Here is a 15,224-nt window from a genome sequence, read left to right as displayed (position 1 = left end):
TGTTTATTATATAATAACGATTTTATTTTATATATATATATATATATATATATATATATATATATAAAACAAACCTTGTCATGTATTATTGGCATTCTGAGTGAGTTTATTATATAATGCTGAAATGCATTGAATTTTAAGCACATTTTGTTGTTGTGACATTAAAATAAAATACAGTAGTCAACATTTGAAGTTGGTCAAACCTTTTAAAATCAAAGTTATACATGAATTTTGAACAATACCCGTTCTTGTCTTTGATTAACCTTTCATGATCCACTTCAAATGTCGACTCCTGTACTATTTTTACCGACAATGCATCACATTTACACCAGTTTCCCAACAGCTATGACCAGTTGTGTAACTCTCCAACAACATCAGGGCATTCAGCAGTTGAAACCCACACACACTACCACAAACAATACATCTACTGAAAAAATCCCAGTGTGTGAGTGACGGTTTACACTGAAGCGATTGTGTCTCATCTTCCCACGACACAGAACACAGGAGACTCCGTGTACGACCTGGCGCTTCAGGCTTACGTCTCTGTGGAGAAGCTGATCAGAAACACACCGGCCTCAAAGAAGAAGGTGAGTTCATCTTCTGCTTTTGTTTGAATTAGTTCACGCATTCCCTGGGAATCGAAGTGACTTGGCATTTCTTAGTTTCAGTTTGAGCTGCATTTATTGTGACACTTCGCTTTGTCTTTTAATAGGATCAAGCGGAAAAGAGTTCCAGCGGCGAGACCAAAGCTTAGGTACACAATATTCAACAGCGTGGAAACACAACACAGCTGCACAAAATGAATAAACAACATTTATGAAGTCACATCAAGCCCTTTTCCATATTGCAGTTAAATGGTAGTAAAATTACCTTATTAACTGAGTGTCCATCACTAAAATCCACTCTTCTGACCCATTTTTGCACGTCCGTGATTTTAAAGGGTTAGTTCACCCAAAAATGAAAATAATGTCATTAATGACTCGCCCTCATGTCGTTCTAAGCCCGTAAGACCTCCGTTCATCTTCGGGACACAGTTTAAGATATTTTAGATTTAGTCCGAGAGCTTTCTGTCCCTCCATTGAAACTGTATATACGGTATACTGTCCATGTCCAGAAAGGTAATATAAACATCATCAAAGTAGTCCATGTGACATCAGTGGGTTAGTTAGAAGTTTTTGAAGCATCGAAAATACTTTTTGGTCCAAAAATAACACAAAATAAGACTTTATTCAGCATTGTATTCTCTCCCGGGTCTGTTGTGAATCCTTCACAGTTACGCTGATGGCGTAAGACGCTGATGACGTGTTATCTGGTGCGCCCGAGCTTCATTTATAGACTGAGGGAGACGCACGCTGTAAAAGTGTCTCATCCGCGACATGCTCATTTACGCACCATTAAAAAAATGATATCCACGCAAACAATGTAGAATAGCTTGAATATAGCGTGCGTCTCCCTCAGACTGTGAACGAAGCTCGGGCGCACCAGATAACACGTCATCAGCGTCTTACGCCATCAGCGTAACTGTGAAGGATTGACAACAGACCCGGGAGAGAATACAATGCTGAATAAAGTCTTATTTTGTGTTATTTTTGGACCAAAAAGTATTTTCGATGCTTCAAAAACTTCTAACTAACCCACTGATGTCACATGGACTACTGTGATGATGTTTATATTACCTTTCTGGATACGGACAGTATACCGTATATACAGCTTCAATGGACGGACAGAAAGCTCTCGGACTAAATCTAAAATATCTTAAACTGTGTCCCGAAGATGAACGGAGGTCTTACGGGCTTAGAACGACATGAGGGCGAGTCATTAATGACATTATTTTCATTTTTGGGTGAACTAACCCTTTAAGTGAATATATGAAATCGGTTTACACAGGTGTGGAGAATCACATTAACAACATCATCCAATCTCAAACACACTACCTGTCTTTAAATGTTTTGCTTTAAAGTGATAGTTCACCCAAAAATGTCACTAACTCTAGCACTCTAAAAACTGCTGGGTTGTTTCAACCCAATATTGGATCAAATATGGACAAACCCAAACGTTGGGTTAATAATGTAATTAAAAAATATAACCCAACGGCTGGGTTTGTCCGTATTTGACCCAAAGTTGGGTTGAAACAACCCAGCATTTTTTTAGAGTGCAGGACACATCATTGTATACTGTGCAGTTTGGTAGGATCTCTTCATTTGCGCAGGCTTGAACATTGGTATATTTTAATTTACAAGGTTATTTTAGGAAAACTTCCAAATTATTTAAATAGGAATTTTTTATCATTTCAAGTGCCGGCTATCAGAACAGAGGCTGGAAAGCTGAGCCTGTTCAATTATGGCCCTTGGAATAATGTGCAGACCAAACTTAAAGGGTTAGTTCACCCAAAAATGTTTTAAAATGAAAATGAAAATGTACCGTTCATACATTTTCAATGGAGGGACAGAAAGCTCTCGGACTAAATCTAAAATATCTTAAACTGTGTCCCGAAGATGAACGGAGGTCTTACGGGCTTAGAACGACATGAGGGTGAGTCATTAATGACATTATTTTCATTTTTGGGTGAACTAACCCTTTAAACTACAATCCCTCATTTCTTTAAAGGCACACGTGGACTTTGTGACTTAAAGAGTTGAAGCATATGAGTTATTTTAAATGATTCCTCAGGCCAATATACAGCGCTTGACACTATCAATGCTCCGAGCGGGGTTGCCCTCTTGAAATACCGCCTATGTAAGTTTGGAGAAGATGGACCGGACCGTCTTTGGCCAGGTCATGTGACCTGGAGAATGCCTGGAGAACGAATCACTTTACGACCGTCACGTGACCACAAGCTCTGATATACTCAAGGAGCTAACGCTTTTGCTACTATTTTTCCGCCTGCTCGACTCCTGGCCATGGCTGAGGCGAGGACAAAGTTTAAAACTGCTTCTGCGGAAGCAAAAAAGAGAAAACTCGAGAGGGATCGTGGATGTCTCCTTGACTTTTGCGACAGTGTTGCAGCGCTTGTGGCCTCTAGGGGCGCTAGACGTGAAAGTTACAGGTATAGCGCCCCTAGTGGCCAAAAGTTCTGCGGTGTGCCTTTAAATGATTTTAAACATAGAATAAAGGAGTTGGCCTCGGAGAACAGCGGTTCTGTTTTGCCAATTCTACTAGCACTTAACTCCTTATTAAACCTATGATCTATTAATGTTGCTTCTGTGAACAGTACTATGTAGGGTATTATGTAATATCCAAATGGTTGTGTTGCTGTGCTGTGTTTCGGTGTTGTTGTATAACATCTCGTTGTGGAGATTTGTTTTGTTGTGATTTCTGTTGTACCGAATGATTATGTTGTTATTGTTTTTTATCGTGGCTTGTCATCTGTTTAATTCTGCTATCCGACCCGGTCTTGACTAGGTCTCACTTGTAAAAGAGGTTTTAACCTCAATGTGACTTTCCTAGTTAAAGGGCACCTATTATGACATTTAAAATGTTCCTAATGTTGTTTAGGGAGTCCCCAACAACAGTTTTACGTGCATGCAATGACAAAAAACACTTTTGTTGTCGTATAATATGCATTTATTTTTACCTGATTTGCTCACCGACTCCCAAATGATCTGTCAACGACTCATTTTTCCAAACCCCTCCTTTGTGCGACGCTAATCTGCGTTGATTGGTCAGATGACCCAGTCAGTTGTGATTGGTATACATTTTTTATTTAATTTTAATTAATTTAATTTTTATCAATTAAATTGTGTTATAATAATGATTATAGTCCACTGCTTTGTAGTTTGTAGTAAAAAGAACTAAAAATAAGATAAAGAATTTAATGTTATATTGAAGAGTTCATATTGTAAAAGCACAATCAGTCTTTGTTTGCGTTAACCCGATGCATAAACAGAACGTTTTTACAAAAACAAAAAAAATGCAGTTACGTTACTACGAGGTATTATTCTATTCTTTAAGACAACTCCGAAAACAACGACAAACACTTTACATATCTCAATACAATTGTCATTGAAGACCTAGAAGCTAAACGGTGCTTACACAACAAACAAAATAATTATTAAGCATGCTACATAAAACATAAAAGCAACAATTATTAATAACACTTACAGGTTGTGATACGGAGGAGGAAGCTGATGCAAATACACTTGGAACTGAACCTTCCTTCAATATCAGCCCAGCCGGCTCGCGAATCCAAGTTTGATTGCATTTAAAAAGCAATCGTCTTCAAAATGGCGCGAGCAAAGCACAAGGCTCGGACTATACTTCTGTGGTATAGTTGTATATATATGAATTGTAGCCACTTAGTCTTCAAATGCTCCTCCTTGGGCAGATGGAAAAATGTGTCTTTTGAGTCGCACTTCAGAACACAGCGTCTCGTCGCCCTGATATTTTCCCTGCTGGCCTTGGAGCGCAATAAGTGGGCGTATCGTATTCAAATAACTTGACAAGTTGACGTCATCTAGTCAGAGAAAAAGCTTCGGTCTTCTAACGATTCATAAAAATGACTCAGAGTCGACTCTTACTTTTGTAGGAAAAATAATACTATGGAAGTCAATGGCTACGGTTTGATAACAACACTCTTTAAAATGTTTTTATTTTGTGTTCAACAGAAGAATAAAAAACTCATACAGATTTGAAGCAACTTGAGTGTGAGTAAATGACAACATTTTCATTTTCTATCCCTTTAAAGCAAAACATTTAAAGATAGGGCAAAGAAGGTAGTGTTTGTTTGAGATTGGATGATGTTGTTAATGTGATTCTCCACACCTGTGTAAACCGATTTCACAGAAAAAATCACGGAAGTGCAAAAATGGGTCAGAAAAGTGGATTTTAGTGGTCGACCTTGTTTTATTTATAATAAATGCTACTTAGTTTATAATATAAACTTTAAAGATCTTTAAAGATAATATAAAAAAAAACATTTAAAACTTTCACAACAATGCATCCACTAACTTGTCAGTGGGTAATACTATTTTTTCTTTAGTCACACTTCCTCCTTACAGGGTTGACGTAAGGGTTGAGAAGGGGCTGTGTCTGGGCATACCACTGTTTGTTGTGATTATAGTGTGTGTGTGTATATGTGTGTGTGCGTGCCAGTGAGGGGCATTAAATACATGTTATATGCTCTTGAACAATGTTCGATGTGCCACATATTCTTGAATAATGTTGATATTTTAACCTGTGCTGTATGTATTTGTACACGGGGACTGCAGATGTAAATTAGCCTAAGGCTAACTCTGGTGTAATGCATCAAATGTTTACATTTATGTTTTTAATTGGACATGGTCCCTTTTAAATAAAAATCTAATCAAATATAGGTGAAGCTCGAAAAAATAGAATATGAAATATTCTATACCATATTCTATTTTTTCCTGTATATTGCTCTCTAATGCAATGACATTCAGAAATGTTCAAGTGTGTTTTGTTTTTCTCAGTACATGCAAAGTGAGATATTTCAAGCCTTTATTTGTTATAAATTATAATTGTGATGATTATGGCTTATGAAAACCCCAAATAAAAAATTAGAATATTATGAAAAGGTTTTCATAAGCAATAATCATCAAAATTATAACAAATAAAGGCTTGAAATATCTCACTTTGCATGTAATGAGTCTATATAATATATTAGTTTCACCTTTTAAGTTGAATTACTGAACTTTTGCACCATATTTAATTTTTTCCTGTATATTGCTCTCTAATGCAATGCCATTCAGGAATGTTTAAAGGGTTAGTTCACCCAAAAATGAAAATAATGTCATTAATGACTCACCCTCATGTCGTTCTAAGCCCGTAAGACCGCCGTTCATCTTCGGGACACAGTTTAAGATATTTTAGATTTAGTCCGAGAGCTTTCTGTCCCTCCATTGAAGCTGTATATACGGTATACTGTCCGTATCCAGAAAGGTAATATAAACATCATCACAGTAGTCCATGTGACATCAGTGGGTTAGTTAGAAGTTTTTGAAGCATCGAAAATACTTTTTGGTCCAAAAATAACACAAAATAAGACTTTATTCAGCATTGTATTCTCTCCCGGGTCTGTTGTCAATCCTTCACAGTTACGCTGATGGCGTAAGACGCTGATGACGTGTTATCTGGTGCGCCCGAGCTTCATTTATAGACTGAGGGAAACGCACGCTGTAAAAGTGTCTCATCCGCGACATGCACATTTACGCACCATTAAAAAAATGATATCCACGCAAACAATGTAGAATAGCTTGAATATAGCGTGCGTCTTCCTCAGACTGTAAACGAAGCTCGGGCGCACCAGATAACACGTCATCAGCGTCTTCCGTCAGCGGCGTCACTGCGGAGTCCTGAACGCAGATTCACAACAGACCCGGGAGAGAATACAATGCTGAATAAAGTCTTATTTTGTGTTATTTTTGGACCAAAAAGTATTTTCGATGCTTCAAAAACTTCTAACTAACCCACTGATGTCACATGGACTACTGTGATGATGTTTATATTACCTTTATGGACATGGACAGTATACTGTATATACAGTTTCACTGGAGGGACAGAAAGCTCTCGGACTAAATCTAAAATATCTTAAACTGTGTCCCGAAGATGAACGGAGGTCTTACGGGCTTAGAACGACATGAGGGCGAGTCATTGACATTATTTTCATTTTTGGGTGAACTAACCCTTTAAGTGTGTGTGGTTTTTCTCAGTACCACTAAATCTTCACTTTCTCAGAAATCATCGTGACTTTCCCTTGCTGTGTTTGTTTATAGGTACATCATCAACTCTTCAGGATGTTGTTGGTACAGCAGATACGAGATCTCCATGGTTCCCTCACTTTGACATACTTTTGCACTAGCCACTTCCGGTTTCATCTGTTGATCATCAGAGAGGCGTTAGTGGTCTGTCTGGAACATTTTTAACTACTGGGTGTGTGTTAAAAAAATGCACTGGTGTACCGGAATAAATTATATATATACATACACACACACACAGTGTGATGTGATTTATGACAAGTACATACATATATAGGTCAAGAGGAAATGTTATATTTGGGGTTAGCATGTAAATGTCAGTAGTGTTTTTGAGTCGGAAGACTCAACTTCCTCTTTCTTTGCAAATGAAAGCAACAAAACAACTTGTTTTCGTCTTGATTTTAACATCTGTTAACAAACAGCATCATATGAATACAATATTTCATAAAGGATGTCATAAGATGTTAGACTTGTGTTTTATGACATCTAAAGTAGCGTGAGAGAGAGTTCGAAAGCATTTGAAGCCGTCTGCGGTTCTTTGTCATCGGTCTTCAAGTCCAACACACCTAGTTTTTAACCTGTCTGTTAGAAGAAAGTTACTTTCAACATGTCAAGATGAAATCAAAATTGGTTTTATATTTTGAAATAACTTCGAGAACACACTAGACCAAAACATAAGAGTTGCAAGTGTTTCTTTTTAACATGCTGATCGAACAACACCTTTACCACGACCAAAAAAAATCAGTGATCAATCACTCAAGTCTCTTTCTTAAAGTAAAAGCTTTATTGTAAACGATACATTGCAGGTGTATCAACGATTGTCGTCTACTCCAGTGTTTCCCAACTCGGTTCCTGGAGGCACAGCAACAGTGCACATTTTAGATGTCTACTTCCTACTTCGAGTCTTTAGCTCAGATTAGGAAGTGTTGTTTGTGTGTGTGTGTGGGTGTGTGTGTGTGTGTGTGTGTAGTTGTGGTGCTGGTGTGCCTCCAGGATCAGGGTTGGGAAACACTGGTCTACTCTATTAAAATCCTCCTTTATCAAACTGTTTCTTCTGCACTGGCGTCTACTTGGATGACATCTTGAGTAGGTTGCACTTGTCGATCTCGTACAGACGCCATCCCTCCTCGTGGGAGAGATCCGATGCTCCGCGCCGCTTGTAAAACTCGATGGATGTTGTGTTCCACTCGGCCACGATGAAGTGCATCCCGCTGCATCGAGTCTTCACTGCCGTCTACAGACAAAAACATTTTAATAAGGTGTTTAAATGACCCATAACAAGACAAATATTTAAGGTTTTCGAATGCATTATGCATACCTCACTTAGCATCTTCAGGATCTCAGAGCCCATTCCATAACCTGAGTTGTAGGGAAATAAATAATAGATTATGATACATTATACATGACCATTTCAAAGCAAGTGTTTGTTTACAGCAACAGGTAGCATGTCTTCATACCTCTGAATTCCTTCATTACATAGAAGTCTTCCAGATAAAGCAGCTTCCCAATCCAGGGGTCATAGGTAAAGTAGTACATAGCAAAGCCAACCACTGTATAACCTGAAGTGAGAAGAAAAACGTGAGGATCGGTTAGTACACCAGGGTTTACCAGTTAAAGAGAACAGAAAGTCACTGGAGCTGATTCAGCGGTTCTGACGTAACTTAGAATGACGCAGAAAGATAAACTATAACAATTTCATCGTAAAAAGTAACATTAGTAACATTCACGACTCAAAAAATAAAAAGTAAAGAATCTTGAAAAACAAAAAAAACTGGTGTTGTTAACTTGCCTTCAAGAGACTGTTTATCCTTCGGTACTTCAGCGACGACGCAGTGATAAAACGGATGATCTCCGAAACCGTCCTCGAGCAGCTCTGAAAAACAAACAGGCCTAAATTATAACCATCATACACTCAAATACATTGATAAATAATATCATACACTGAAACGACGGAGACATTCTGTACCTTTCTCGGTCAGGACGACCTGTTCCTCCATTTCCTCAAATTTCGCAAGTTCCTAAAATTGATTAAACGACGTATATTATTCGACCAGAACGTAAACATTTTCTTAATTTAAACGTTAAAATAATCATTATTCTGTGAAATGTTACACGCATGCGCCGTAGGTCTGTTTTTTACCTTTATGAGTCGCAGTATGTCAGACACGTCCTTGGGCTCGGCCTTCCGTAATATAAACTTGTCCATTTTCTTCTTTTACTCTTTTTCCCTTTTCTTACTAGTCCTCGGTATGTGAAATGTAGTAAGATTTGTTTCTTCATTCGGTTCCAAGGGGGTTACCCTCAGCTGAAAGTCTGGGTTTTTCACCCTGTCAGTGAAGAATTACATGAAGTCGTCGCCGGAAGCGCTTTGTCTCAAAGCTGAGCTCGAGCGCTATTTATATGCTGAGGCGCCGACGTCACAACCGGAAGTACTGAGTTGACACACATCAGTAGTGCAGCAAGATAACCAGTTCGAACCAGATCAAAGAAACAGTAGTTTCGGATATTGTGTCAAGGTTGCAAATCAACATAGCACGATTTAACGTCACTAAATATGTTACTAAATGATCCTATATTTCTTATTTTTAGCGTAACCTTTTGTTTTAAATGTTTAAACATTTACATTTAATTGTTTAGCAGACGCTTTTATTCAAAGCGACTTACAAATGAGGAGAGCAATAGAAGCAGTTAAACTAACAATCGGACAAAAATATGTAATGTGGGCTATGCCCCTTCCCACTTTAGTCCAACACAGTATTTAATATATATGTATATAAAGATTATATGTATAAAATGTAATATATATTGATTAAAATTATCATTATAGAAGAAAATTTCAGATGGCATTCTATATATATATAAATACTAAAACCATATTGAAAATCTGGGATTATAATCCAATATAAACAAATACTAACAGTTTCTTTTCTCTTCTATATATATATAATATATGTATATATATATATATATGTATGTATGTATATATTATGTGATTCTTAGACTACGGGCACTTTCATGTACTTTGGTCATATTTTAAAAAATACATATAATTTTGGACAATTTCCTCTTTCTTTGTCAAACTAACAATAAAACCACCTTAAAAATTTTAACCACCTTTCTATTAGGATTTTTTCATACTTTTCAACCTCCTTATGTATGTCAAAATCACTGTTTTCTCCTTGTCGCACACCCAGGCTTTTTAACTTCAACAATGAAAATACAGTTTAAAAATATGACTTATCTGGTAACTATTAATATACCTAAATGAAGTACTAGTAAAATAATTAAAATACATTATAGTATTTAATGTGAGACCACTATCAATATTACTTTTTATACAAAATATAGCTGTCGCACAGTATTGGTGTCATTTCCACCACAACACTGTAATGTCCCTTTAAAAAGTTTTTGTGAAAGATTGTTTAGGTGGTTTCTATGGAAATGTTCAGTGACATCAGAGCACATGTTGGACATGGAGGCAATTTAAATTTTCATCAAGAACATAAGAAGAAAAATCAAGGTAAATATTGCTTGATCAGTTAATATATTTATTCTACGTCATTTCCAAACATGCTGTACCTTCAAGTGTGTTTTTAAAAAGTTAAAAATGTTAAGTTAAATAAGAGTATTTTGCATACATGAAATGCTAAGTATTAATTCAAAGCTAATTAGTGAAGCTGTCTTCCATTTTTTCACAAAAAAATACAGAAATGTAATTTCCACCACAGTCATTTCCATCACACTGCCCTCTGTGGTGGAAATGACAGCATGTGGTGGAAATTACATTTATGGTTACAAAGTAAAATTGATTGATTATATTATAATGTATTACAATACTTTTTATATTTATATTATTATATATATATATATATATATATATATATATATATCCCCCTCCTCATTGAACTGCCACCTTATAGTGGTGGAGGGGTTTGAGTACTGATCCTAGGAGCTATGTTGTCCAGGGCTATATGCCCCTGGGAGGAGTTCGGTGAGGCCATGGAGAAGGACTATCGGCGGGCCTCGAAGAGATTCTGGAAAAGCGTCCGGCGCCTCAGGAGAGGGAAGCAGTGCCCTACCACCGCTGTCTACAGTGGAGGTGGGCAGCTGTTAACCTCAACTGGGGATATCGTCGAACGGTGGAAGGAATACTTAGAGGATCTCCTCAATCCCGCCATCACGTTTTCCATTGAGGAAGCAGAGGCTGAGGTCTCAGAGGTGGACTCGTCCATCACCCAAGCTGAAGTCACCGAGGTAGTCAAGAAGCTACTCGTGGCAAGGCACCAGTTGTGGATGATGAGATCCGCCCTGAGTACCTCAAGTCTCTGCATGTTGTGGGGCTGTGTTGGCTGACACACCTCTGCAACATCGCGTGGCGGTCGGGGACAGTGCCTCTGGACTGGCAGAATAGGGTGGTGATCCCTCTTTTCAGAAGGGGGACCGTCCGGAGGGTGTGTTCCAACTACAGGGGGAACAGTAAGGTTTTTCATCCCGGTCGTGAACACTGGACCAGCTCTATACCCTCTACAGGGTGCTGGAGGGTTCATGGGAGTTTGCCCAACCAATCCACATGTGCTTTGTGGATTTGGAGAAGGCATTCGACTGTGTCCCTCGTGGCGGCCTGTGGAGGGTGCTCCGGGAGTATGGGGTCCGGGGCCCTTTGCTAAGGGCTGTTCGGTCCCTGTACGACTGGAGCAGGAGCTTGGTTCGCATTGAGCTTGGCTCCAGCAGCCATATCATCCTGTAGTCCAAGACTGGTTGCCCACTGAAGCTAAGCGGGACTGAGCCTGGTTAGTACCTGGATGGGAGACCTCCTGAGAAATCCAGGTTGCTGCTGGAAGAGGTGTTAGTGAGGCCAGCAGGGGGCGCTCACCCTGTGGTCTGTGCGGGTCCTAACGCCCCAGTGTAGTGATGGGGACACTATACTGCCAAAAGAGCACCGTCCTTCGGATGAGACGTTAAACTGAGGTCCTGACTCTCTGTGGTCATTACAAATCCCAGGATGTCCTTCGAAAAAGAGTAGGGGTGTAACCCAAATATGCCCTGTGGCCTCTCTCCATCATGGCCTCCTAATCATCCCCATATACTGATTGGCTTCATCACTGTCTCCTCTCCACCAGTAAGCTGGTGTGTGGTGGGCGTTCTGGCACAATATGGCTGCCGTCGCATCATCCAAGTGGATGCTGCACACTGGTGGTGGTTGAGGAGATTTCCCCCCTTCTATGTAAAGCAATTTGAGGTCTCAGAAAAAGCGCAAAATGTATAAATGTAACAAATTATTATTAATTATTGGTTCGCATTGCCGGCAGTAAGTCAGACTTGTTCCCGGTGCATGTTGGACTCTGGCAGGGCTGCCCTTTGTCACCATTTATGTTCATAATTTTTATGGACATAATTTCTAGGTGCCGCCAGGGGCCGGAGGGTGTCGGGTTTGGGGACCACACGATTTCGTCTCTGCTTTTTGCATGGATGATGGATGATGTTGTCGTGTTGGCCTCATCAGACCAGGACCTTCAACGTGCACTGGGACGGTTTGCAGCCGAGTGTGAAGCGGCTGGGATGAGAATCAGCACCTCCAAATCTGAGGCCATGGTCCTCAGTCGGAAAAGGGTGGCTTGCTCACTTCAGGTTGGTGGAGAGTTCCTGCCTCAAGTGGAGGAGTTCAAGTATCCTGGGGTCTTGTCCACGAGTGAGGGAAGGATGGAACGGGAGATTGACAGACGGATCGGTGCAGCTTCTGCAGTAATGCGGTCGATGTACTGGTCTGTCGTGGTGAAGAAAGCGGCTCAGCTCTCATTTACCGGGGGTCATGACCGAAAGGACAAGATCCCGGATACAGGCGGTCGAAATGAGCTTTCTCCGCAGAGTGGCTGGGCGATCCCTTAGAGATAGGGTGAGGAGCTCGGTCACTCGGGAGGAGCTCAGAGTAGAGCCGCTGCTCCTCCACATCGAGAGGGGTCAGCTGAGGTGGCTCGGGCATCGGCTCCGGGTGACTCCTGGACGCCTTCCCGGGAAGGTGTTCCGGGCACGTCCCACCAGGAGGAGACCCCGGGGAAGACCTAGGACACGCTGGAGGGACTATGCCTCCCGGCTGGCCTGGGAACGCCTCGGTGTCCCCCCGGAAGAGCTGGAGGAAGTGTCTGGGGAGAGGGAAGTCTGGGCATCTCTGCTTAGACTGCTGCCCCCGCGACCCGGCCCCCGGATAAGCGGAAGAAAATGGTTGGATGGATGGATGGATTATGATATTATTTTTATTTTTTAAATTATATTACTTTAATATTAATTGATTTAATTTGTACCTATTTTTATTTAAGTATGCACTATTCATCTGTGAGACAAATCAGTTTTATACATCAAACTCAGCAGTACACTAAAACAGGTGGTTATGTTTAAAGGGTTAGTTCACCCAAAAATGAAAATAATGTCATTAATGACTCACCCTCATGTCGTTCTAAGCCCGTAAGACCGCCGTTCATCTTCGGAACACAGTTTAAGATATTTTAGATTTAGTCCGAGAGCTTTCTGTCCGTCCATTGAAACTGTATATACAGTATACTGTCCGTGTCCATAAAGGTAATATAAACATCATCAAAGTAGTCCATGTGACATCAGTGAGTTAGTTAGAAGTTTTTGAAGCATCGAAAATACTTTTTGGTCCAAAAATAACACAAAATAAGACTTTATTCAGCATTGTATTCTCTCCCGGGTATATAAATATGAAGACTTCATCTGAACACATATAGTGCCATCTGAAATTTTCTTCTATAATGATAATTTTTATCAAGCCTGTATGTTTATGTTCAGTAATTTCACTTAAATGGCAATGAAAATTACCTATTAATTGCCATTAAAGTGAAATTACTGAACTTATATATACGAGCTTGATAAAAATGCTCATTTTAGAAGAAAATTTCAGATGGCACTATATGTGTTCAGATGAATAATATATTATTTTTTATTTTGTAATTTTTTGTATTTTTTTATAGATATAGAAGAGAAAATAAACTGTTAGTATTTGTTTATATTGGATTATAATCCCAGATTTTCAATATGGTTTTAGTCTTCTGGACCCTCTGCATATATCAAATATACAATAGCATCATCAGATACAAATCAAAATATTATTTGACTGCAGAATACAGTCTCCTTTGCTTTATTGTCATAGGGTGTTATTATATCAAGCCGAGACATGAACAACATATTTCACAGTTTGCATCAAAGCCTGTTGCCTAACTCAACTGCTAGCTAGGTCTGCATTCTTATCATATTTTCAGACTTTGTTTATTATTGTTGATGATGACAGATTGTTAGCTCAACCATGTAATCTAGCACACATTTTACATCTTTTAAAAAAAAAAAATTATTTGCATGAGTGTTTTATAATTGGCAGCTGTGATGATGGAATCTATTTATATGAATAGTTTGCTCAAAAATGAAAATTCAGCTTTCTTTTTCTCACATATTTGGATGTGTTTATATTATCTGCAGAAACAAGCATGAAAACTCATACATTACAGACACGTGAGATCACACGCTTCACGGGTATAGAGCAGGAAGAAACCGTATACTTCAAAGACTGAGTGAAAACAGGATATATTAAAATAATATTGTCTGTAGATTTAGAGATACTATTTTTGTCAGTGTGTCTCAGTAGGTCAGACAGAGTGCACACACTTTGATGAACAACCGGATAAACACATTGTTTTTTATAATGGAGATCGATGTTATTATTAGATATTGCTATATACACATTAATATCATGCATCAATGCTCTGTGTGCAACGATAGACATTTTAAAGGCAGAATAACCTTAAATACCTTTATTTTCCTTGCCTTTTAAAGCTATGATCAGTCTAAAAATTGCATAAGTTTGCATTATGTAAATATAATACAAACATTTACACACATATATATATATATATATATATATATATATATATCATGCACATCCATATACTTGACTGGCACTTTAAACAACAATGCATATAGTTTATAGTGGATGTGCGTGATGTTTACTCCAAGAATAGTCAAGTTAGATTTGATTTTTAACAGTATAATAATGTCTTTGCAATGCAAAATACATATTTTATGCAGTGCTTAATGATTTTTATCTTATAAGTAAATATAAGAGTAACTTTGATTTGTTCGTAATCTTTCTAGATGGACATTTACTGGTACATATGATACATGCGAGTATCAAATATCATCAGACTTTTGAGGAATGTTTATTTGTTTATCTCTCAATCATCATTGCATTCATTGCATTATATGTTTTCCCCCCACAATAAAAGCTGCAGAGCTTTGATCATAAAACTAAGCATTTAAATATCATCTTACTAAGACATATTTGTGGTATATATAGAGGGAAGACTGTTATTTATATGCATTTGATGTGCTCTATACTGTTAAAGACCTCATTCATTACAAGCTATCAGAATTTCCTACTTTCTGGCCATATGTAAACCCTAACGCTCAAAATACTTAATTGGTTTGTGTTGGACAAACTTAAAT

The 15,224-nt window shown here is 38.6% G+C and overlaps 1 protein-coding gene and 1 long non-coding RNA gene across 2 annotated transcripts; one reads left to right on the top strand and one right to left on the bottom strand.

The window, feature by feature from the left end:
- Positions 1 to 172: 172 nt before the first annotated feature.
- LOC306995544 lies at positions 173 to 7,331 on the top strand. The gene is made up of 3 exons (XR_013796887.1): positions 173 to 587; positions 713 to 754; positions 6,732 to 7,331. It is a non-coding gene; the product is annotated as an uncharacterized lncRNA (long non-coding RNA).
- A 145-nt stretch (positions 7,332 to 7,476) lies between these two features.
- Positions 7,477 to 9,112, bottom strand: LOC306995540 (diamine acetyltransferase 1-like). Its single transcript, XM_079607237.1, has 6 exons — positions 8,854 to 9,112; positions 8,680 to 8,731; positions 8,503 to 8,586; positions 8,171 to 8,272; positions 8,032 to 8,072; positions 7,477 to 7,947 (listed from the first exon to the last, which is right to left on the bottom strand). The coding sequence occupies exons 1-6, from the start codon at positions 8,917 to 8,919 to the stop codon at positions 7,780 to 7,782; spliced, it is 513 nt and encodes a 170-aa protein (XP_079463363.1). The 5' UTR covers positions 8,920 to 9,112; the 3' UTR covers positions 7,477 to 7,779.
- Positions 9,113 to 15,224: the final 6,112 nt, after the last annotated feature.

Source organism: Phoxinus phoxinus (genome assembly GCF_949152265.1).
Source record: "Phoxinus phoxinus genome assembly, chromosome: 3".
NCBI classification, from domain to species: domain Eukaryota; kingdom Metazoa; phylum Chordata; class Actinopteri; order Cypriniformes; family Leuciscidae; genus Phoxinus; species Phoxinus phoxinus.
This window is presented reverse-complemented; position numbering and strand designations above follow the sequence as displayed.